The following is a 22237-nucleotide window of genomic DNA, read 5'->3' as shown; positions in this document are numbered from 1 at the left end:
GTTTCAAATGCATTTAAAGTTTATTTGTGTTTGCAATAAACTACAATCTTCATTGTTAAGAACCTTACTGAGACTAAGTGATTTACCAGGGAGGACCTGGTTGGTGGCAGCATATTAGTGGTGTACAGGTCAATAGTCCCTGAGACGACGGGGGCTCCGTACAAACGCCACAGAGGGTGCAAAGGAAAGGAAGATTGGTGGTGAGTCATGTAAGGTAAAGGTAAAGGGACCCCTGACCATTAGGTCCAGTCGTGAACGATTCTGGGGTTGCGGCACTCATCTCGCTTTATTGGCCGAGGGAGCTGGCGTACAGCTTCCAGGTCATGTGGCCAGCATGACTAAGCTGTTTCTGGCGAACCAGAGCAGCGCACGGAAATGCCGTTTACCTTCCCGCTGGAGCGGTATCTATTTATCTACATGCACTTTGACGTGCTTTTGAACTGCTAGGTTGGCAGGAGCAGGGACTGAGCAACGGGAGCTCACCCCGTTGCGGGGATTCAAACCACCGACCTTCTGATCGGCAAGTCCTAGGCTCTGTGGTTTAACCCACAGTACCACCCGCGTCCCATGAGTTGTGTGGCTTGAGGGAAATCCTGAGAGTCAGAAACAAAGACCTGCTGGACCACATTGCCCTATAAAAGTTCAGGGCAATTCACAAGAAATATTGAGCACAGCATAAGTGTATCTGAACCACTTTGGACATTCAAATGTGCTGCATGTTAAAAAAGATGGTGCTCTGGGCAGGAGGCCCCCTTCTGTCACTTTTCCCCCTGTGAGTGTTCGACAGAGGTAGAGAAGTATGGGGAATGGTGACATTTGTGAAACACCAACCTGTTCAGGCAGCTGCAGAGGAAAGAGGGGAAGAAATGAATTGCGAACAGGAATCCATGCGAGATGCAGAGATGGCTGAAGAGATGATGTTCAAGAGGCAGCTGAAACGGTGGATGAAGCAGAGCTCTTGATAAGGGGTTGAGAGGGGAATGAGAGGAATGATTTTTTCAAAAGAAGAATTACGCTGTTGGGTGAGGACAGAGATAGGTGGCTGCATCCAATCAAATCCCCACCTGTTGCCATGGCAAACTGTGCTCTTCAAAAATGGGGACAAAAGTAAAAATATGCTCTAATGTGCCACCTCTCAAGTGAGTGGTGTGCTGGCATTGTGGAGAAGCCTTCTAGTAGGCAGTGCTGTTTGGATGATCAGTGGCTGACAAGTTCTGACTGAAGTGATTCTGGACTGTATCTAGAATGATGCATGTTCAACAAGCTTTTTAAGAAAAAATATGAAGGTTCTTGAGTTTATTTTTTGTTTGTTTGTTAAATGTGTTTACTGCCCTTCATCTGAGGATCACCTAAAAATACATAACATAATAACAAACAAAACAATAAACCCCCAGTTATTTCACACCTCTTTTCCCACAACTGAGATCACTGCCAAAGTCTCCCCTCCCCTTATCCTGTCTACATTGGAAGAACATAAGGGCGAGACCAACTTGGCTCCCACCCACAGGCCAGGGAAGGAGAAGCTGCTCCAATGTTTGCTTTCCTCCTCATTTTCCCCCTTTTGTGTGGTGTATATTAGATTGCGAGCTTGCAGACAGGAACTGTCCCATACAGTGCTTAGAAGATTTTAGGCAATTTTTAAGTGAGTCACATGACAGAGAGAGTTGTCTTGAAAGAACTTTGATGGCTACTAGCCATGATGGCTCTGCTCTGCCTCTAAGTTGAAGGCGCCAACGCTTCTGAATACCAGTTGATAGAAACCGCAGGCGGGGAGAGGGTGCTTGAATCCTGCTTGCTGGTTTCCCACACAGGCAACTGTTCAGCCACTCTGAGAACAGGATGCTGGACTTGATAGGGCATTGGCCTGATCCAGCAGGCTCTGCTTATGTTATTATGAACTTACACATAAGGACTGAAAACTTAAACAGTAAACAGACAGTAACCAGTAACCCCTAAGCCAACTTGTATCAATACCATGTATTAACCAACCATCTCAACAATTCATGTCAGTAATTGTTGTTGTTTAGTCGTTTAGTTGTGTCTGACCCCCTGGACCAGAGCACGCCAGGCACTTCTGTCTTCCACTGCCTCCCGCAATTTGGTCAAACTCATGCTGGTAGCTTCGAGAACACTGTCCAACCATCTCGTCCTCTGTCGTCCCCTTCTCCTTGTGCCCTCCATCTTTCCCAACATCAGGGTCTTTTCCAGGGAGTCTTCTCTTCTCATGAGGTGGCCAAAGTATTGGAGCCTCAGCTTCAGGATCTGTCCTTCCAGTGAGCACTCAGGGCTAATTTCCTTAAGAATGGATAGGTTTGATTTCTTGCAGTCCTTGGGACTCTCAAGAGTCTCCTCCAGCACCATAATTCAAAAGCATCAATTCTTCGGCGATCAGCCTTCTTTATGGTCCAGCTTTCACTTCCATACATCACTACTGGGAAAACCATAGCTTTTATTATACAGAGGCTATAAATCCTGAGGCTATAAACAACTAAAAAGTATTTAAATTCTCTTGCCATCTCTTGCCCTACATTGACAGGAAGCTCTCTTCCCAAAATGGCTGTACCTGCCTTTGAATGCTCATCATCATTCTTCCTCATCCGTGTTCTAAAAAGGCCATGGCATTAGTTACTTGTAAGTAAAGCAATGATAGCAACGGCCCTTTGAAATATATTTAATGAAATAATCAATCTGATTAAACTTATAAGGAATAGGTAAAGGTAAAGGGACCCCTGACCATTAGGTCCAGTCGTGACCGACTCTGGGGTTGCGGCGCTCATCTTGCTTTACTGGCCAAGGGAGTTGGCGTACAGCTTCCAGGTCATGTGGCCAGCATGACTAAGCCGCTTCTGGTGAACCAGAGCAGCGCACGGAAACGCCATTTACCTTCCTGCCGGAGCAGTACCTATTTATCTACTTGCACTTTGATGTGCTTTCAAACTGCTAGGTTGACAGGAGCAGGGACCGAGCAACAGGAGCTCACCCCGTCGTGGGGATTTGAACCGCCGACCTTCTGATCGGCAAGTCCTAGGCTCTGTGGTTTAACCCACAGCGCCACCCGCATTCCTCTTAAAAGGAATAGCTGTAACATAAACACATCCAGAATCTCACACTCCAGGAAGAGCCAACGTTGTGCTTTCCAGATGCTGTGGAGTCCAACTCTCCTCATCACTAATAAAAAAAATCCTTCCAGTAGCACCTTTAAGACCAACTAAGTTAGTTCTTGGTATGAGCTTTCGTGTGCAAGCACACTTCTTCAGATACACAGAAGTGTGCTTGCACACGAAAGCTCATACCAAGAACTAACTTAGTTGGTCTTAAAGGTGCTACTGGAAGGATTTTTTTTATTTTGACTATGGCAGACCAACACGGCTACCTATCTGTAACTCTCCTCATCACTGACCATGGACCACGCTGGCTGGGGCTTTCAGGAGTTGTAGTCCAAAACATCTGGAAGGCACCACGTTGGCTTCCCATGTAACTGCTTTATAGGGATGCTTCATGGGAAGTGATCAAAAAGAAAGGAAAACTCAGAAAAAGCTTTCTCCTGCACTTTATCATGCTGGGGAAGCAGCATCTATTGAATGTCTACCTGCATTCACATGTTAAAGATACACAAGTTTGCCAGAAAATAAAATGATGGCCTGGAAAAGAAGGAAAACAGCTTGGAAACTCTTAGGAAGTGCTGCCACCTTGTGGGATCAGTTTGTTTTGGCATTTTCTGACACTGGAGAAGTGTGCATGCACACGAAAGCTTATACCCAGAACAAACTTAGTTGGTCTCTAAGGTGCTACGGGACAATTTTACAATTTTTAAATTTATTTAAATTGCGTCAGACCAACACGGCTACCTTCCTGAATCTGGAAAAGTCCTATTAGGGCTCAACTCCTGCACAAAGGCTTCAAATATTGTGAACAGTGATCTCTTATCCTTCTGAGCAGTTGGGGTACAGGCACTGAGATAAGGGGTGGACTAACTGAATCTTTCAGAAAGCCGAGCCTTCATTCCACCCCCTCCAACATTTCTCCAACGGAAACAGGGGCATCCGATTCTCACCACAGGGCAGTATAAGGAAAGGCTTCTAGCTGGGGTGCGGGACACATGCGGGCTTCGTGTTTAGATTTATAGGGGTGCTCAGCACTGGCACAAAGTTCCATGGCAGAAAAAAGCTTCAGACATTCAACATTTCTTCAGGCTGGGCTGTTTCTTGGAGCTGGGATTATTTACCAGTCAGTATTTGCTGGCCCCAAACTATGTTCTGCCAGGGACACTCCTCACTCACCCTGGTGCTATTTATCCTAGAGCTGGCCCCGAATTATGTGTCATAAAAGTGTGTGCCAGCGATACACATTTTTGGGAGGTCAATAACAAAATTAAATGATCTAATAGAAGTGTAATACAGTGTTACCTCGGGTTACATACGCTTCAGTTTACATACGCTTCAGGTTACAGACTCTGCTAATGCAGAAATATTATCTCGGGTTAAGAACTTTGCTTCAGGACGACAACAGAAATCGTGTTCCGGTGGCGCGGCGGCAGCAGGAGGCCCCATTAGCTAAAGTGGTGCTTCAGGTTAAGAACAGTTTCAGGTTAAGAACAGACCTCCGGAACAAATTAAGTTCTTAACCCGAGGTACCACTGTAGTCATTATCCTTTCAATTTGTATACTAACAAACTGTTTTTCAGTCATCACCTGGCATTGTATATTATTATTTTAGCAGTAGTAATTATTCCTGTTGTCATTATTTCATCGCCCATGAACATGACAGGTCCCTGCCCCAAGTAGCTTCCAGTTAGAAACAGATACAAGGGAGACGACAGGGGGAAAGAAAGAAATGGAGGCAGGAGTAAACTAGTGGTGCATGTGTAATCATTGCAACTCATATATTTAGTGTTATATATTTACAGCAGGGTATGGTGACTGGAGTTGGTTTTTTAGTGATTACAAAAAGAAGTAAAAGTATTTTGCCACACCACTCACTATAGAACACATTTAGCCAGGATGTTGTGTCTGCCCAGGGCCGGATTTAGGTTTGATGAGGCCCTAGGCTACTGAAGGTAATGGGGCCCCTTATATGTCCGGCTGTCCTTTGTCAACAACAAATTGTCGCTGTTTTTTGTGTTGAATATATGCTATATGGTAATTTATGGACTTAATAGGTCCATACACAACACAAAACACTGTTGCTGTATGTAGGTTTTTATTTTATTTGCTTTTTATCTTATATTTTGGAAATGTACATCCAGTTTTGTTTTTCTTTAAAAAAAAATTGGGGGCCCCAAGAGAGTGCGGCCCTATGCTATAGCTTGTTTAGCTTATATGTAAATCTGGCACTGTGTCTGCCCATTGTAACAATTTCACAGGGGATGAGCTCCCACTCCCCTTCTTTAACCTACTGTGTTCATCACCCAAGTTCCTACATTCTGTTGAAATTGAACAGAGCTTGTGAAGGATGGTCTGACGGTGAAAGGAGGATCCCAGGTTATTTTTAGACGGCTGTTACCTCAAATGGGCCAGGCTGTGTCGGGATATCTAATGCTGAGTACCACAGGCAGGTTCTGTTGTCATGACAACTGCAGTCTTTCATCTCCAAAGAGGCTCCAAAGCAGGACATTGCTCTTAGGCTCTGAAGAGAGTCTAGGGATGCCTTAGGTAAGTGGGTTGGATGGATTAGCAGGTGTGGGGATGCTTCAGGGCAGGGATGGGGAATTTGAGTCTCGCCAGGTGTTGCTGGACTCCCAGCTCCCATCTGCCCCAGCCAGCATGACTAATGGCCAGGAATGATGGGGGTTATAGTCCAATAACATATGGAATGCCACGGGTATGACGTAACAGCCTTGGGCAATTGGACTGCAGAGCATCTCTGCTAATAACAAAGGGGCAAAGACCTGGTTGAAAATTGAATCCTGCTACCAACCAGCAGCTTTTCAACCAGGTCTTTCCCCTTTGTGGACTGCAGCACTCATTTTATTGATTTCTTGAAAATATTTCAATCCCACATTTTTTAAAGCTCAGAGCAGTTCACAATTGAGTATTAAAATTGCAGCAAAACAAGCCCCTGTTCAAAACTAGCAGACAAATTAAATTGGGATCCTCATACCCTTTATTTATTTATTATGTTTCTAGCCCAGCTTTCCTCTAGGGAGCTCAAGGTGGCGAGCATAGTCCTCCTCCCCTCGCATTTTTATCCTCACAACAACCTTGTGAGGAAAGTTAGGGCAGACAGCAGCTGCAAGAGAGAAAAAAGAGGGCTTTTTTCTAGCCTCCGCTGTGAGGCTGCTACACTGGCTTCTCCAAAACACTATCCCCCCCAAACCCAATTATATGAGACCCCCCTTTTCTCCCCCCTTTAAAAACATCTCAGCTAGCTGGCTAAACCAGATGAGAGTAGCCAGTGGGTCTCAAACCCTCTGTGAGTTAGGGACTTGCCCTGCATGTGAAGACAGGCACTTTCTGCATGTGATGTAGAGGGAAGTGAGGGATGGATGGGGCTCACTGGGAAGGTAGCCTATCTCAGAGAAGGAAAACTCTGCTCCTAAACCTCCTCTGCCTTGAGGGATATCGTTGGGAGAAGAAAAGTTATGCAATAAACCCTGCACAAAACCGGAGTGGAGTCCCTAAGAGAGTTGGATGGCAACTCCTGTAGCCAAGCTGGTGCCAAACATTTTGCTCTGCTTTCCTTTGGACCACATCAGTGAGGCCGAGAGGGGGGTCTTGTTGTCTGGGCAGCGCAGGACCTCCATACACACTGCCCAGGCTTGCGCCCCAGAGAGGTCACTTCAGTGCTGCTAACACAGTGGTTTGACTTCACCCCCAGAGGCGCACTCCATTGACTCTCCAGCAGGGCCGGATTTAGGTTTGATGAGGCCTTAAGCCACTGAAGGTAATGGGGCCCTTTATATGTCCAGCTGTCCCTAGTCAACAACAAATTGCCACTGTTTTTTAGGTTGAATATATGCTATATTTATGGACCTAATAGGTATCTATTATGCCAACAAAGGTCTGTATAGTTAAAGCTATGGTTTTCCCAGTAGTGATGTATGGAAGTGAGAGCTGAACCATAAAGAAGGCTGATCACTGAAGAATTGATGCTTTTGAATTCTGGTGCTGGAGGAGACTCTTGAGAGTCCCATGGACTGCAAGAAGATCAAACCCCTCCATTCTTAAGGAAATCAGCCCTGAGTGCTCACTGGAAGGACAGATCGTGAAGCTGAGGCTCCAATACTTTGGCCACCTCATGCAAAGAGAAGACTCCCTGGAAAAGACCCTGATGTTGGGAAAGATGGAGGGCACAAGGAGAAGGGGACGACAGAGGACGAGATGGTTGGACAGTGTTCTCGAAGCTACCAGCATGAGTTTGACCAAATTGCGGGAGGCAGAAGGGGGCGACAGAGGACAAGATGGTTGGACAGTGTTCTCGAAGCTACCAGCATGAGTTTGACCAAACTGCGGGAGGCAGTGGAAGACAGGAGTGCCTGGTGTGCTCTGGTCCATGGGGTCACGAAGAGTCGGACACAACTAAATGACTAAACAACAACAACCACAATAGGTATCTCAAGCCATTTGCACATAACAAAATACGTATTTTATCAAAGTAATTGTTGAACTGAAATACAATTAAGAAGAAGTATATTAATAGATAAGATAAAACTTTATTTGCATTAGCCAATGGCCATAGCAACAGTAAAACATTACAGTACTGTATATGCAGAAAAGGAAATTTGATATAAGAGCACAATTTAAAGTCCTGAATCAGCCATCAGTTAGTAGCCATTATTCTGATTGCCCCTGGTATGAACCTAGCAACCTTTGCTGTCATCTGCGCATTTTGATCTGATAGAAGTGGCAGTGGTTGAGTATATTAATAGTGAAATACAATTAAGAAGAAGTATATGGGGGGGGGGGTCCCAAGAGAGTGCTATAGCTTCTTTAGCTTATCCGTAAATCCGGCGCTGCTCTCGAGACAGACGGATGCCAGCAGCAGCAGCAGCAGCAGCAGCAGCAGCAATAAAACTGCCCGCACCTTTGCAGTGCAAAGCAGGGTCCGGCATGGTTTCAGAGTGGACTGGGGATCCTGCGTCGAGATCCCTGCATGGCACGGGGTTGGATGAGAGGGCCCGCCCCTCGGGGCCCCTTGAAAAGTCTCCGGACGCTGCTGGCTGCGTCGGAAGGATCGTCGGAGGCCGCTTCGCCCAGCGGGCAGCCCAGAGCACCCTCCGGCTCCGCCCTCCACGGCTGCGCCGCCCTCGCTCTGGCCGGGGAGGCTGTTGCTAGGAGACCGGAGGGACTCGGCCTGCGACAAGAGGGGGAAACAGAGAGGTAGGCGCGGCGGCGGCGGCGGGGTAGCGAAGCCGGAGGGGGGGGGGTGCGCGGGAGGGGGGGCAGGTTTAACCACGACAGGAGACTGGCTGGGAAGATGTTTTGCGCCGCATCCAAGATCCGAACTGCCTGCCTGCCTGCCTGCCTGCCTGCCTGCCTGCCTTTCAGGGGGTGGTGCCACATCACCATATCAAAATTAGGACTGCGCAAGGGGGAGACAAACCTAGACAGCATCTTCAAAAGCAGAGACATCACCTTGCCAACAAAGGTCCGTATAGTAAAAGCTGTGGTTTTCCCAGTAGTGATGTATGGAAGTGAGAGCTGGACCATAAAGAAGGCTGATCGCCGAAGAATTGATGCTTTTGAATTATGGTTTTGAATTATGGAGACGCCTGAGAGTCCCATGGACTGCAAGAAGATCAAACCTATCCATTCTTAAGGAAATCAGCCCTGAGTGCTCACTGGAAGAACAGATCCTGAAGCTGAGGCTCCAATACTTTGGCCACCTCATGAGAAGAGAAAACTCCCTGGAAAAGACCCTGATGTTGGGAAAGATGGAGGGTGCAAGGAGAAGGGGACGACAGAGGACGAGATGGTTGGACAGTGTTCTTGAAGCTACCAGCATGAGTTTGACCAAACTGTGGGAGGCCGTGGAAGACAGGAGTGCCTGGCGTGCTCTGGTCCGTGGGGTCCCGAAGAGTCGGACACGACTAAATGACTAAACAACAGCAAAGGGGGAGCATTCAACATGAAGCATTTCTGTTGGATCCATGTGACAGGCTTTTTTTTAATAAAATAAAATAAAATCATGCATCGTCATCCGTATACCCAAAAAGCCTTTTCCTCCACCCCATTTATGTAAGAGTGAGAATTACCTAGGCTCAGGGGAGCTGTGTGTTTTTGCCTCAGCTGCACGTGCCTGGAAGCAGGTGATCCCAGAGGCGCCACTCATGCAGAGATGCAGCCCTCCTTCCTTCCCCCCTGAGGCTGGGTAATTGGGCCTAAGGCAGGGATGGGTGATCCAAAGGCATCTGATGGAGAGACGCCACAGACCAGAGCAATGAATCATGCAAAGGGCACAGTGAGCAATCTTTGCTTGGTGCTTTGGGCTCTCAGGAGCCCTTGATTATGCCATTTTATTTCTTGTAGCCATTAGCAGTTATGTCAGGCCACACCATTTGGGAATTAGTGCTTTAAGAGCTTCTGACAACAGGTCTCTTGTATGCTTTGTTGATGGGAGAAACCAGAAGATAGTCTCGTGAGCATGGGTTAGATGGCAAAACTGATCCCAGAAGGGAGGAATACTTTACAGGCAGGATAACACATCTAACAAGAAAGAAAAAGGGATTGTCTCCAACTTATTTGCCACTTCTTTAAGGACAGAGGCTCTGCTCCTTGAACAGATGCATGACAGGTAATCATTTAAAATGGGAGCATTACCTGGCATGAAAAAGCAGTGACAGCAGGAGACACGAGTTGTTGATTTCTGACCTCTACACACTGCTTTAAAGAAAGCACAGAGCATCTGTCCGTAAACAACGTGGCAACGCTAATTTTTAGGAAGTGGGGCTTCCCCAAAGGACAACCAAGTCAGGCCACAATGATGTTTGAATATTTGCCATTTCTAGGCTCATCCATGCTTGCTTCCTCTCCTCTAATAGGCGTTCCTGGCAATTCTGGTCTCATCAGACGTGTCCCTCACAAAGCTTTGGTAGTGTTGGTGGAAAAGCCTTCATAGCTAGCCTGTGAGGCAGTGGATTGACCCAGATTTGAAGCTTCAGGCAAGGTGAGTTCTAAGAATTGCAATAAAAATAATGGTGAGGGAAGGGAAGGAAATAAAAGGCAAGAAAGAGCGAGCTAGTGGACTTAATCTGAGGAGAGCCAGGTTCAAATAGGGACTTAGCTCCCTGGGTGGCTTCGGACCTTCCATGATTTCTCAACCTAATCAGTGTCACAGGATTATATGTGGATGAAAGGGGGAGGGACCATGCACACTATGCGTGGGGGATCTGTGGCCCTCCAGATGAGGTTGGACCACAACTCCCATTATTCCTAGCTGTTGATCATGTTGGTGGGAGCTGATGGGAGTTGGAGTCAACACCTGTAGGGCTACAGGTTTCCCACCTCTGATGTTCATAATCCTGAGATCCTTAAGACAAGGCCAGGATAATAAAGAAGGAATGGGTATGGACAACAAGTTAAAGGAGGCTTCTGAAGAGCCATATTGGTGTGTCTATACCAGTGATGGCCAAACCTGGCCCTCCAGCTGTTTTGGGACTACAACTCCCATCATCCCTAGCTAACAGGACCAGTGGTCAGGGATGGTGGGAATTGTAGTCCCAAAACAGCTGGAGGGCCAAGTTTGGCCATCACTGGTCTATACTGACAAAAGAGGTATAGGTACAGATGTGGTCTGACCATTAGAGCTGCCTCCCTTTAGCATAGACCAAAGGGGTAGGAGGAGGCTTGGGTTCCTCCTCTTTGTACTTTGTACTTTCCTCCATTATAGGTGCAGTCATGCCGAAGAAGAGAGGGCGCAAGCGGGCGGCCCTGACTGATGAAGAACGGCTGATTATGATGCAACAGAAGCGGCTGGCTGAGGAAGAAATGACGAAGAAGAAGGAGGACATGCTGGCCCAGTTCCTAAAGGTACCATTTGTTTGCCTGGACATAAAGGGGTTTGTGCTACAAGGAAGCATGAAGATATGTGGCATGTTGTGGGGAGAGGAGTGTCGGCAGACCTGCTCACAATTCAAAACAGTGCTCCAGGGGTCTTGTTTCCAAATGTGAGAGAACAGGGTGAATCACATAATCTTAGGGTGTTCTCAGCAGTGAGGCTAAGAACATCTTTTAGTCTGCAACGTGCCACTTGTAAGATAATGCAGGATGGAAAACAGAAAGAGTCGTTTTAAAATTGTATGCTCTGACCGCAGCATTTTATGCAGTCAGGAGGTGAAAGAGCTTGAAACTAGCATGGTAGATTGTTGCGAGAGTTTATATGTAATCTCTGGAAGGTAAAAGGTCAAAACTAGGTTAGTGGTTTGGAGGCAGATGGGCAAGGCCGGACACAAACTTAATTGGGAAATCCTAGAATCTCAACACATTTTGAGCTCAGTACTTTTCCCCAGAGGAGAATTCTTTGAGAGCAAAATAGATGTTTAATTAAATGGTTGTCTGTATTGTTGGAGTTTATTTTAAAACTACTTTGAGGAAGTCTTTCAAGCTCAACACCTTTGGGATTTTTCTATAATTACTGTTCTGTACCATTTTGGGGGTCTTTGCTGCTGTTCTGCTGTAAGAGGGAAGACATAGAAGGCAAGCAGATGGGTAAATAGATAGATGTAGGCAGGCAACAAATTACTCTGATGGAAGAATAGTGAAAGGCCTTGGAGCCTATATTGGAGAAAGTGAGCTGTGGCTGCTTCTCATGGTCACCTGACTCATGAAGATTCAGACCAGTGAGCAAAGTTACAGTGCAGCCCTTATTGACGCTTTTGATATTAAATTGAACTGATTGCTGCTACAACAATAGCCGATGCCAGGCATATATGACTTCCGCCACAGAAATCCAGTGAGAGAGCATTGACCCTATGTGTGCCATAGGGAGCCATGGCAATGGGTGAATTTAAATTTAGTACCGGAAGCTTAGATTGTGTGTCACTCTAGTTTTTATCATATCTCTTTTGTTCTGACAGAAGGTTTCTGCCAATTAAGCCGGAAATGCTTTCAGTTCCTTTTCTTACCAACTGACTTGGTGGCATATTGAGTATGAAACTGGAATTGGGTGATGTAATGAATAGTTTCAGGTAAACATGGCAATAGAGTTGGAAGACCCCAGTGATACAAATCCCTAAATTTAAAGTGGTCCTACAGTGTCTTCATGAACACCTCCGAAGACGTTTCACAAGTCCCCCAGTCTGTCTGTTATATTGACATGGCCTAAGGGGCTTTACATTTGGGAAGTATTTCCTGATGATCATTTGAAGGCACTCCCACATCACTTTAAAAGGATCAGTGCTGTTTCAAGGCAGTTGATCAGCACAGAACATGTTCAGGGTGTTCAGTTGACACTGGGGCTAATATGTGACCAGTGTAAGTGGTGTCTGACCTGTGGAGAAGGTTGCCATCCTAAGAAAATTCCTTTTTGATCAGACCAAAGGCTCATGTAGTCCAGCAACTTGACATTGATCAGTCACTAGTTTTGTGATCACAATGGTTTTAGGAAACAAATTTTACTGCCTACTACCTCTATTCTTTGTCTGGTTCCTTATCTTGCGATGCCTGGGATGTGTTGGGCTTGCCTGGGTAAAGTTGTGGCTCTTAATACAGGAAAAACTGGCCAAAGAGGAGCGCAACAGTGAACTAAACCTGCACAAGATCACCCTACAGTGGCGCACGGTGCTCCGTGAAGTCAAGGCCAGGGAGCTGCGTAAGGACATTGAGATTCTTAGCCAGACCTTTGAACGTGTGGTGGACTGCAAAGACAATGTCATTAAGGTGAGCCCTGGCCGGGAAAAGCCCTTGGAATGAGACTGTGAAACTGTTAATGGCTCTCTTAGAGATTGGAGAGGGAAGTCACGCACCTTCTGAGACTCACTGCAGCTCTGTGACACTTGCCAATAAGGAGCAAAGGGGAATAACAAAGGGCACATCTGTATTGTAGGCAAAAGTGGTTTGCACTTTGTACAATTCTGCAATGACCTCTTAACAGTTCTTTATTATTGCTGTCAGTGGGTCCCAGTGGTATAAGAACTGAATGCAGTGTGGAATGCCAGGGCCAATCCACAGCAGATTCAGTTCAGAAGCTTTATGTGTGTTTACCAGCTTAATATAAGCTATTTCAGATACCACAATTTATTATTTTAGGTCTTGGCATTCTCAATATTTTTAGTGTGGAATTCTTTAGCTCTTTAAAACAGATTGGTCTCCTGCTGTGGTTGTCTGATCCATCTCTGTCCCCTCCAGTCCCTCGCTAAGGACCTCACGGAGGCAGAAGCTCAATATGCGCATGCTTTGCGCAGCCACTTGCACAACATAGACCAACTGTTGGAACTCCAGCGCTGCCGCATTGGCTACTTGGAGGAGGATTACCAAATGGAGCTGCAAGCTCTGCAGAAGGAGTTTGACACAGAGAGGTAGAAGGGAAGAAGGGAGGGAGGCAGGGCTGGGAAAGATGGTGGCTCAGCAACCGTGGAAAACTGTGTTTTGTTGGACTCTTAGAACTCAACTGGCTTTTCATATTTTCACCAGGAAGATAATTATAGGTCACCATAATCTAGAGAGCCGGTACCTGCAGGATGTGCTGCTGGCTATGGAGCAAAACTTTACTGACAGTGAATACGAGGCCAGGCTCGACTTCCAGAGTACAAGAGATGACGTCAAGAACAAGGTCTGGGTTAAAACTCGGGGAGGAACTTATGGCAATTTCTAAGTTTGCTAACGAATGGGAGGATTTATCATACAGTGGTGCCCCGCAAGACGAATGCCTCGCAAGACGAAAAACTCGCTAGACGAAAGGGTTTTGCGTTTTTTGAGTCATTCCGCAAGATGAATTTCCCTATGGGCTTGCTTCGCAAGACGAAACGTTCTGCGAGTTCTTGCGAGTTTGTTTCCTTTTTCTTAAAGCCGCTAAGCCACTAAGCCGTTAATAGCCGCTAAGCCGTTAATAGCCGCTAAGCCGCTAATAGCCGTGCTTTGCAAGATGAAAAAACCTCAAGACGAAGAGACTCGCGGAACGGATTAATTTCGTCTTGCGAGGCACCACTGTATTTTGAAATGGACAATATCCTCAGGAAAAAATATATGCACGTTTTAGCAATGGCATAGCCTTGAAACCTGCCTTTCATAGGCCTTTTAAAAGTTATTTAATATGCAAGTTAGGGCATCATTATTTCATAATCAGCTGTGTGCTGATGCTCTCCTTTTTTCTTTTTGATTGTTTTAGCCCATTTCAAGTGAGTTTTAATTAGTTACACTGATTTATCTGTGAATGCCAGTTGCTGGGAATCACAAGGTTATGTTATGTTCAGTTCCTGCATTGAGGCTGCCTGTAGGCCTCTGGTTGGCCACTGTGAGAACAGAATGCTGGACTAAATGAACCATTGGCTTGATCCAGCAGGCTCTTCCAGTGTTCTTATGCGTCTGTTATGTGACAATATATTGGTTAATTTAAAAAAAAAAACAAAGAAAGAAAGAATGTGGGATGGGTAGAAGCTACATGGAGATGTTCAATGGAGGTTTAGTCATGCCAGGACTTTGAAATTATAAAGGTTCTAAATATATCCTGCACCCAATATCAGGCATCTCATTTGACTGGAAGCCTATATGTATATTCCTTCAACTCTTTGTTAACACTCATCATCATATACTTCGTTTGAGTTTATTTTCCTTCCATTGATTTGTAGCTGCCACTAGTGATGAAGGGCCCCAGCTCAAACACATTTTATGTAATCAAAATACACCCATTACCATCCCTGTGTTTTTTTGCACATATAGCTATAGTCAGTGGCTGAACTGGTCTACAGGCAGAAACATGGAACCACCTCTGCTGTATATTTCTTTCTCTCTTCTTCCCAGTAATGTGTAGCGAATCAACTCATGACCTGATTTTGTAGCCCCCTCACCCCCACATAATTGGCTCACAGGCTGGGGGAATGCGCAGGCGGATGGTGTCATTTTCATGCATTGTGTTATGCCACACATTACTGGGCGGGGAAGAAGAAAGAACCCTCAGAGCTGATGCTGTAAAATCCAGTTCCATGTAAGATCCCAAGAAGAGCCATATGAGAGATTCTAGTGATTGGGGAAACAAGACTGTAGCTGAAACTATGTGCAGGTCCTCCTTATTTTCATTATTTCTCCAGGTACAAGGTTTCTTGTTGCTGGAGCCCATACTCATGATTTTAAAACCCCCAAAGTAAACCAGTTGGGCATACTAAGGCTTTTTACTTATTTATATTAAATTTCTGTACTGTTGTTCATCCAAATATGACAGGGCCATTTATAATCTAAAATTACACAAATATATAGCATAATAACAAACAATAACATTTTTTTTAAAGGGCAGATCCTCCACACCATACATTTAGAGCACATCCAATGCACATTTAAAGCTCACGACTTCCCCCAAATAATCTTCCAAAGTGTAGTTTCCTCCTGTAGAGCTACATTTCCCAGCATCCTTAACAAACTACAGTTCCCAGGATTCTTTGGGGGAAGTCATGAGCTTTCAGTGTGCATCAGATGTGCTCTAAATGTATGGTGTTCTTTTGCTTGGGGAAGGAGTTCCTGGGGAGGCTGATCTTGGGGTAGTCCAAAATGAGTCAGTTAACTGGAAAACTCCAGAGCAGACCAGAATAGGACCGACTGTTCTGCTAACAGAATACTAATCTGTGTTCATTTCTGCCCCAGAACTTGGAGGAGAAGCATTACCTGCGCATGCAGTTGGAGGGTAAAGTGGAGGAGCTGTGGAAACGCTTCCAACAGGCCTTGCGTACTTACACAGAGGCAACGGAAGACCGTAAGTTTGCCTTTGAAGGCCTCAAACGCAGAGATGAGAAGAGCACCAAGGAGATTGAGATGCAGATGAGGAAACTGCAGAAGATGCAAGTGAGTGGCCCTGCTTGGGCTGGTCGGACCAGGGAAACATTTGGGCTTTATTCAGGCATTGCTTTCTCCTGCAGCTGAGATATTGCTGTGCTGTCCCTTCTACGCAGTGGTGTTCTTTCAAAATGGCAGCATTAACAGCCTCCCCAAGTTACCTTCCTTGACCTATATCCCCCCACCCCTTGCAATTCACCATCAAGAGAGATACCTAACCGGTGGCCCAGTTTCTAGAATTGGCAGTCCACTTGCAATGACCTCCAGGAGTGTGTGAGGTTGCCACTTGGCTCACAGCTTAGTTGGGTTCCCATGGCGGAGACACTCTTTGCAGGGCCTTTACCTGCATTGGTGATTATCATGGCCTTGTCTTGAAGTGTTGCTGTTGATTGCAGGAAACAGGGTGTCTGTGGATTAATTTATATGAACTATCCCCTCCATGTAAGGGACGTGGGTGGCAGGTGGCGCTAAACCACTGAGCCTCTTGGGCTTGCCAATCAGAAGGTCGGCGGTTTGAATCCCCACGACGGGTTGAGCTCCCATTGCTCGGTCCCAGCTCCTGCCAACCTAGCAGTTTGAAAGCACGCCCCAAAAGTGCAAGTAGATAAATAGGTACCACTCCGGCAGGAAGGTAAACGGTGTTTCTGTGCGCTACTCTGGTTTCGGTGTTCCGTTGCACCAGAAGTGGCTTAGTCATGCTGGCCACATGACCCGGGGGTGTGTGAACTCTCTGCAGACAAATGATGGCTCCCTGGGCCTGTAAAGCGAGATGAGCGCCGCAACTCCAGGGTCATCTGCAACTGGACTTAACTGTCAGGGGTCCTTTACCTTTGTATCCCCTCTATGTGGGTAGATCCTGGACTGGCTGCCATTCCAGTGGTAGCCGTGGAGGTCATGCTGGATGGAGGGAGCATTGAACATTTTATTTGGGCCTGCAAAGCTCAGTGGACAGAATCGGAAGGCTAGAAAAGATCAAAAATTCATCAGCCTCCAGCACTCTTCTCCATAAATCTACCTTCTCCCCCTCATCCCACCAACAGAAGAACCTGGGGGAAAATAGATTCATGGGCAAACGTCTGGTGATGCACATCAGCAGTGGGCGGAGCAACAGATCCTCCTGAAACCTTGCCCCCCCCATCTCCCATGCCTTATAAATATCTGCAGTTGTTCCTCATCCCATCATTACTCTGAACCTCCTACAACAGTAAAATCTCACACCACCAAAGCTGCAAACCAAAATGGCCATCTAATTGCACCTCTTCCTGCAGCCATGAGTTTCAGTTTATAGTTGCTACAGAAGACCTCCTGTCGGCTGACTAGATCCCTCTCTTGTCACCAGGACCTCATTGGCATCCTGAAGAACAAGATTGCTCTTCATGCACGGGAGAGCGAGGAGCAGAACCGGCGAGTCCGCGATGAGAAGGAGGTGGTGCTGAAGCAGCTGCAGAAGCTCAAGAGCGAGATGAACCGGGCCAGAGCCAAGGCCCGTAGCAACCTGGCTAAGCTGTCCAGGGAGAGCAGCGGGGCTCTCAAAGTGTTGGAACGTGTTATGCAGAAGGTAAAACTGTATGCACTTCTGGGTAGTCATGGTCTCAGGCTCCTTCCTCCCACATATTGAGAAAGTACATAGGATGGGGGGAACGAAGGTAGCTGAAGACAGTGGCATCGCAACGGGGGTGGGGGGGGCGGTGCACCGGTGTGCCCTGGGTGCCATGTCTGGGGGGGGGGGGTGATAAGAAGGCATGAGCAGCCATTGCACCGCCGCATATGTGGAGGATCCTCCATTCAGGGCTGCAGCCCTTGCGCTATAACAGAACAAGTGCTTTGCATACTGTACCGTGTGCCTGTAAATCTTGTCACATAATCTTCCCTTGCCAAGGAGCTGCCCGCAATTCTGGCTCTCTTTTGAGCGTCCCTGTGTGACAGGCATGTTGCCACAGATGTGTTCGTCCCAGTCACATGATATTTTAGTGTACATTTAAATAACTCCAAATCTTAAATCTCTTCATGGTGCGGAGAACCCATATGTACTCTTGTGTGAAAATTGTGCATGGCTCTCATTTTGTCACAATAATTCGCTTAGAAGCCAGGGTGCTGAGCAGCTCCCAGAGGACAGTTGTGTGTGCAGTACATGTCCCTTCTTACACAGATTAATTCAGCATTGGGGGGGGGCATCATGTGTGATGTCTCTTAAAGGTACAGGAGCCCAGGGATGATTGTAATGTGGCAACGAGATAGAGGCTGTGTTCACACTGCACCCAATGTGCTCCCACCACTGGTTAGAGAAGTAGTGTGCACATGGCATTATCCACAATTCATATCTATGTGGTTGTTTCTTATGAAATACTGTGTTTTGATGTGCTTCCCCTCAAACCAGCTTCAATCTGGATTGAGAAAAAGAACAATTTAGCTGCATTTTGAGCCATTAATGTGTACACAGCCATATAGCCTCTTCTTCCCAAAGGAGCCATGCTTGAAAGTGCCCTGACATAGTGGTGGAAACTCAGAACTCCCAGAGAGCAAAGCAGATTCTTTGCATGCTGCTCTTTTAGCCGAGATGTACAGCTCAGAGTTTCTCTCATGTGACTGGGCAAAAACAAACAAGAGAACTGGGCCAAAACAAACAAGATGAATTTTAACAGGGAGAAATGTAAAGTATTGCACTTGGGCAAAAAAAATGAGAGGCACAAATACAAGATGGGTGACACCTGGCTTGAGAGTAGTACATGTGAAAAGGATCTAGGAGTCTTGGTTGACCACAAACTTGACATGAGCCAACAGTGTGACGCGGCAGCTAAAAAAGCCAATGCAATTCTGGGCTGCATCAATAGGAGTATAGCATCTAGATCAAGGGAAGTAATAGTGCCACTGTATTCTGCTCTGGTCAGACCTCACCTGGAGTACTGTGTCCAGTTCTGGGCACCACAGTTCAAGAAGGACACTGACAAACTGGAACGTGTCCAGAGGAGGGCAACCAAAATGGTCAAAGGCCTGGAAACGATGCCTTATGAGGAACGGCTAAGGGAGCTGGGCATGTTTAGCCTGGAGAAGAGGAGGTTAAGGGGTGATATGATAGCCATGTTCAAATATATAAAAGGATGTCACATAGAGGAGGGAGAAAGGTTGCTTTCTGCTGCTCCAGAGAAGCGGACACGGAGCAATGGATCCAAACTACAAGAAAGAAGATTCCACCTAAACATTAGGAAGAACTTCCTGACAGTAAGAGCTGTTCGACAGTGGAATTTGCTGCCAAGGAGTGTGGTGGAGTCTCCTTCTTTGGAGGTCTTTAAGCAGAGGCTTGACAACCATATGTCAGGAGTGCTCTGATGGTGTTTCCTGCTTGGCAGGGGGTTGGACTCGATGGCCCTTGTGGTCTCTTCCAACTCTATGATTCTCTGACTGTTGGCAACTAAACCTACATTACAAACTTATATTGGTTTTATACTCATTTAATTGCCATGGTTTTCCCTAAAGCGGGATTGAGGAACGTACGATCCTCCCGTTGTCAGGACCACCAGTTCCACCACTCCTGACCACTGGCCAGGCTAGGAGTTCTGGGTGCTAGAATCCAGCAACAAACATCTGGAGGAGCACAAGCTCCTCACCCCACTCTAAAAAATCCCGGGAATTGTAGTTTGGTAAAAGTGTGCCCCGGGTGTCATGTCGGGTGTGTGTGTGATAAAAGTGCTGAAAATCCTGTGAAGGCATTCCTAGCTCTCCAGAGAACTAAAACTCCCACATTAGAACTATACAGAGACACTCCAGTGCCAGACCCTGGGAAGTGTATCCTGTGCCAGATAGAGGAAAACTGAGTCTGATTATTGTTCCCCGTCCCCCATAGGCAGAGCTGATCCTGCGCCTGGCTGAGATGTGCCGCAGGCTAGAGTCGGAGGAGGAGAAAGTGCTGCCATTTTATGCCAGTTCCCTGACCTGGGAAGAACAGAAGACTGTGGATAAGGTGGTCCTGGAGAAACCGGAAGAGCCACTAGCCCAGGTGAATTGTCTGTGTGTGGAAAGGGGAGGAAGGCATGTGTGCCTGCTTCACCAGCAGAGGAGGAAACAGTTCTTTCAGTTCATTGTCAGGATTATTCTGTGTCTCCAGTTTAGCATTCAGGGCTGTTCTTTCCCAGAAGATTGGTCAGATTGAGGCAATACAGCCCTGGCACCAATGGGAACACCCACCCCAAGGCTAGCAGCAGCAGCTGGGGTGGAAGGGTTTCCATTCAGACCATGGCAGGGGCAGAGTTAACCCCCATGTCACAGCCCCAATCCTGATTAGGCTCCCTATGTCTGCTCTTCACAGCAGGGGAACCACCATACAACTTCCAAGTGATGCACTTAGCATCATGCAAAGTTTTCCCCTTTGCCTCTTGTACTTTCCCAGAATGCATTCTGCCTGCCTCTCTATCCAGGCCCACCTGACTTTGTGGCGTTTGCTTGCCACACAGCTATAATACCGTATTTTTCGCTGCATAAGGCGCACCTGACCATAAGGTGCACCTACTTTTTTGGGGGGGGGGAATTCAAGAAAAAAAAAATGTGGCTCTTGGGGGCTTTTGCGGGAGGTGGGGGAAGTGAGAGAGCCTCGCTCTGTCCCTTCCTCCACCTCCCGCAAAAGCCAGGGATATCTGCGCAAAGCCTCCCCAGGGCAGTGGAATGAAGCCTCCCCGCTGCCCTACGGAGGCTTCGTGGGCTACTCCAGAGCTGCTCAGGAGCTTGGCAGGGCTGGCGGGGGAAACCCGGATTTCCCCCAGCCCCAAAGAGCAGGTGGGGGCTGGCAAGGGAAGCCCGGGTCCCCCCCCAGCCCCAGGGACCACACATTCACTCTATAAATAGACGCACAGACATTTCCCCTTAGATTTTAAGAGGAAAAAAGTGTGTCTTATGGAGTGAAAAATACGGTAATCTTTGCTACAAGACCTTTGGGTGCTACATTCACAAGAAGCATTTCCCGACTTAGTGGCTGCTCAAGAGCGCTTTGTTTCTCCCAATGCAGCCACTGACTCAAAGCAGGGATTCTTGTCCAGAGACTCCTTAGAACCAACCCAGAAGCCTGTCTTTTCCAGATGATGCAGGATTACGTGGGGCTGGAGCGCTTCTGGCAAAGATACAACAAGGTGAGGCTGGAGCAGCTTTCGCTGGAGCGGACGAAGCAAGCGCTGCTCCAAGACAACCTCAGGCTGAGGCAGCTGCTCAAGCAGTACCTGGATGGCATCTCGGTGAACGACGAGGTGCTGAGCCAGATCAATCCACTGATGATTGTCAACCAGCAAAACGTTGCCCCACCTTCGTCCCAGCCTGCCAAGCAGCCCATCTATAACGTGGTCGAGGCAGCACTCGAGGTCAAGCGGATCCTCTAAGTCAGCGGCGTGTGATTTCAAACTATCCTCCTCTGTCATGTTAACAGACCACTGGGCATAAAGAAGAGTGAGGCCTGTTGGGGGGCCTTTGGGGAAGGGCCGATACCTGTCATTAAACGGCTGCGCAGAGCTGAGCTGATGCGTACTAGAGCCTTTTCTTTCCTCTGCAAGCAAAGCCCCCGAGGCTGGTATATTGGGAACTCAGATTTATGGTGTGTCTGCTGCCAGTGGTTTCTTTTACAGGCTTGTGCACAGGCCTAAGAGCTGTTTGCAAAGGAGGCGGCTAAGCACTTGCGCAGGTGCCAACTTTTGTGTGTGATTCCTTTCCAACATGCTTGCTTTTTATTTAATTCTCCATCCTAGAGTTCAGAGTAGAGGTAGGGTTTAGCTGACTTAATACCCCTGCCAAATGCTGGGAGATCAGATCTATCGTGTGTGTGCAGCAAAAAGTCCTTCACTTTGCAGGACTACAATTCCCAGGGCCTCCAAGGAAGATGTAATTAGTTAAAGCTCATTGTGCAAATCAAGGGTGCTGCCTGGGCTTCTGCTTCAGACGTTGCTGGGCTTCTGCTCCTGAAGTACCTGGCCTTTGTCCATGCTGGCTAGAATGGTGAGAGCTGGAGGCCCCCGATGTCTAGAGAACATATTGCAAATATACCTGAAGGATTGCAAATGCATCCCTCTGTTGCAGCACAATCTAGGCCATGGGAATTTTAAACTTTGTAAAACAATACATGAGCACTGCTCAATGTATATTCTGAAAGGCCTGCCAGTGCTTTGCTAGACTAGACTCTCAGAAATATGCAATCTTCGAGTGACCAGCTAGACGGAGCTGCTTATATATTGCAATAATACTCCGTAGATACCCTTCCCTGGTTAAAGACTGTTCAAACTACTACATCCTAGTAGGTGAGACCAGCCCTTCATCCAGCCTACCCCTTCCCTCCGCTTTATCGTGAA

The 22237-nt window shown here is 47.0% G+C and overlaps 1 protein-coding gene across 1 annotated transcript; it reads left to right on the top strand.

The window, feature by feature from the left end:
- Positions 1–8203: 8203 nt before the first annotated feature.
- On the top strand, positions 8204–21411 carry DRC2 (dynein regulatory complex subunit 2). Its single transcript, XM_080995183.1, has 10 exons — positions 8204–8318; positions 9980–10104; positions 10828–10967; positions 12648–12815; positions 13284–13453; positions 13569–13707; positions 15729–15926; positions 17257–17475; positions 19759–19911; positions 20984–21411. The coding sequence occupies exons 3-10, from the start codon at positions 10836–10838 to the stop codon at positions 21275–21277; spliced, it is 1473 nt and encodes a 490-aa protein (XP_080851309.1). The 5' UTR covers positions 8204–8318; positions 9980–10104; positions 10828–10835; the 3' UTR covers positions 21278–21411.
- Positions 21412–22237: the final 826 nt, after the last annotated feature.

Source organism: Podarcis pityusensis (genome assembly GCF_964106645.2).
Source record: "Podarcis pityusensis genome assembly, chromosome: 2".
NCBI classification, from domain to species: domain Eukaryota; kingdom Metazoa; phylum Chordata; class Lepidosauria; order Squamata; family Lacertidae; genus Podarcis; species Podarcis pityusensis.
This window is presented reverse-complemented; position numbering and strand designations above follow the sequence as displayed.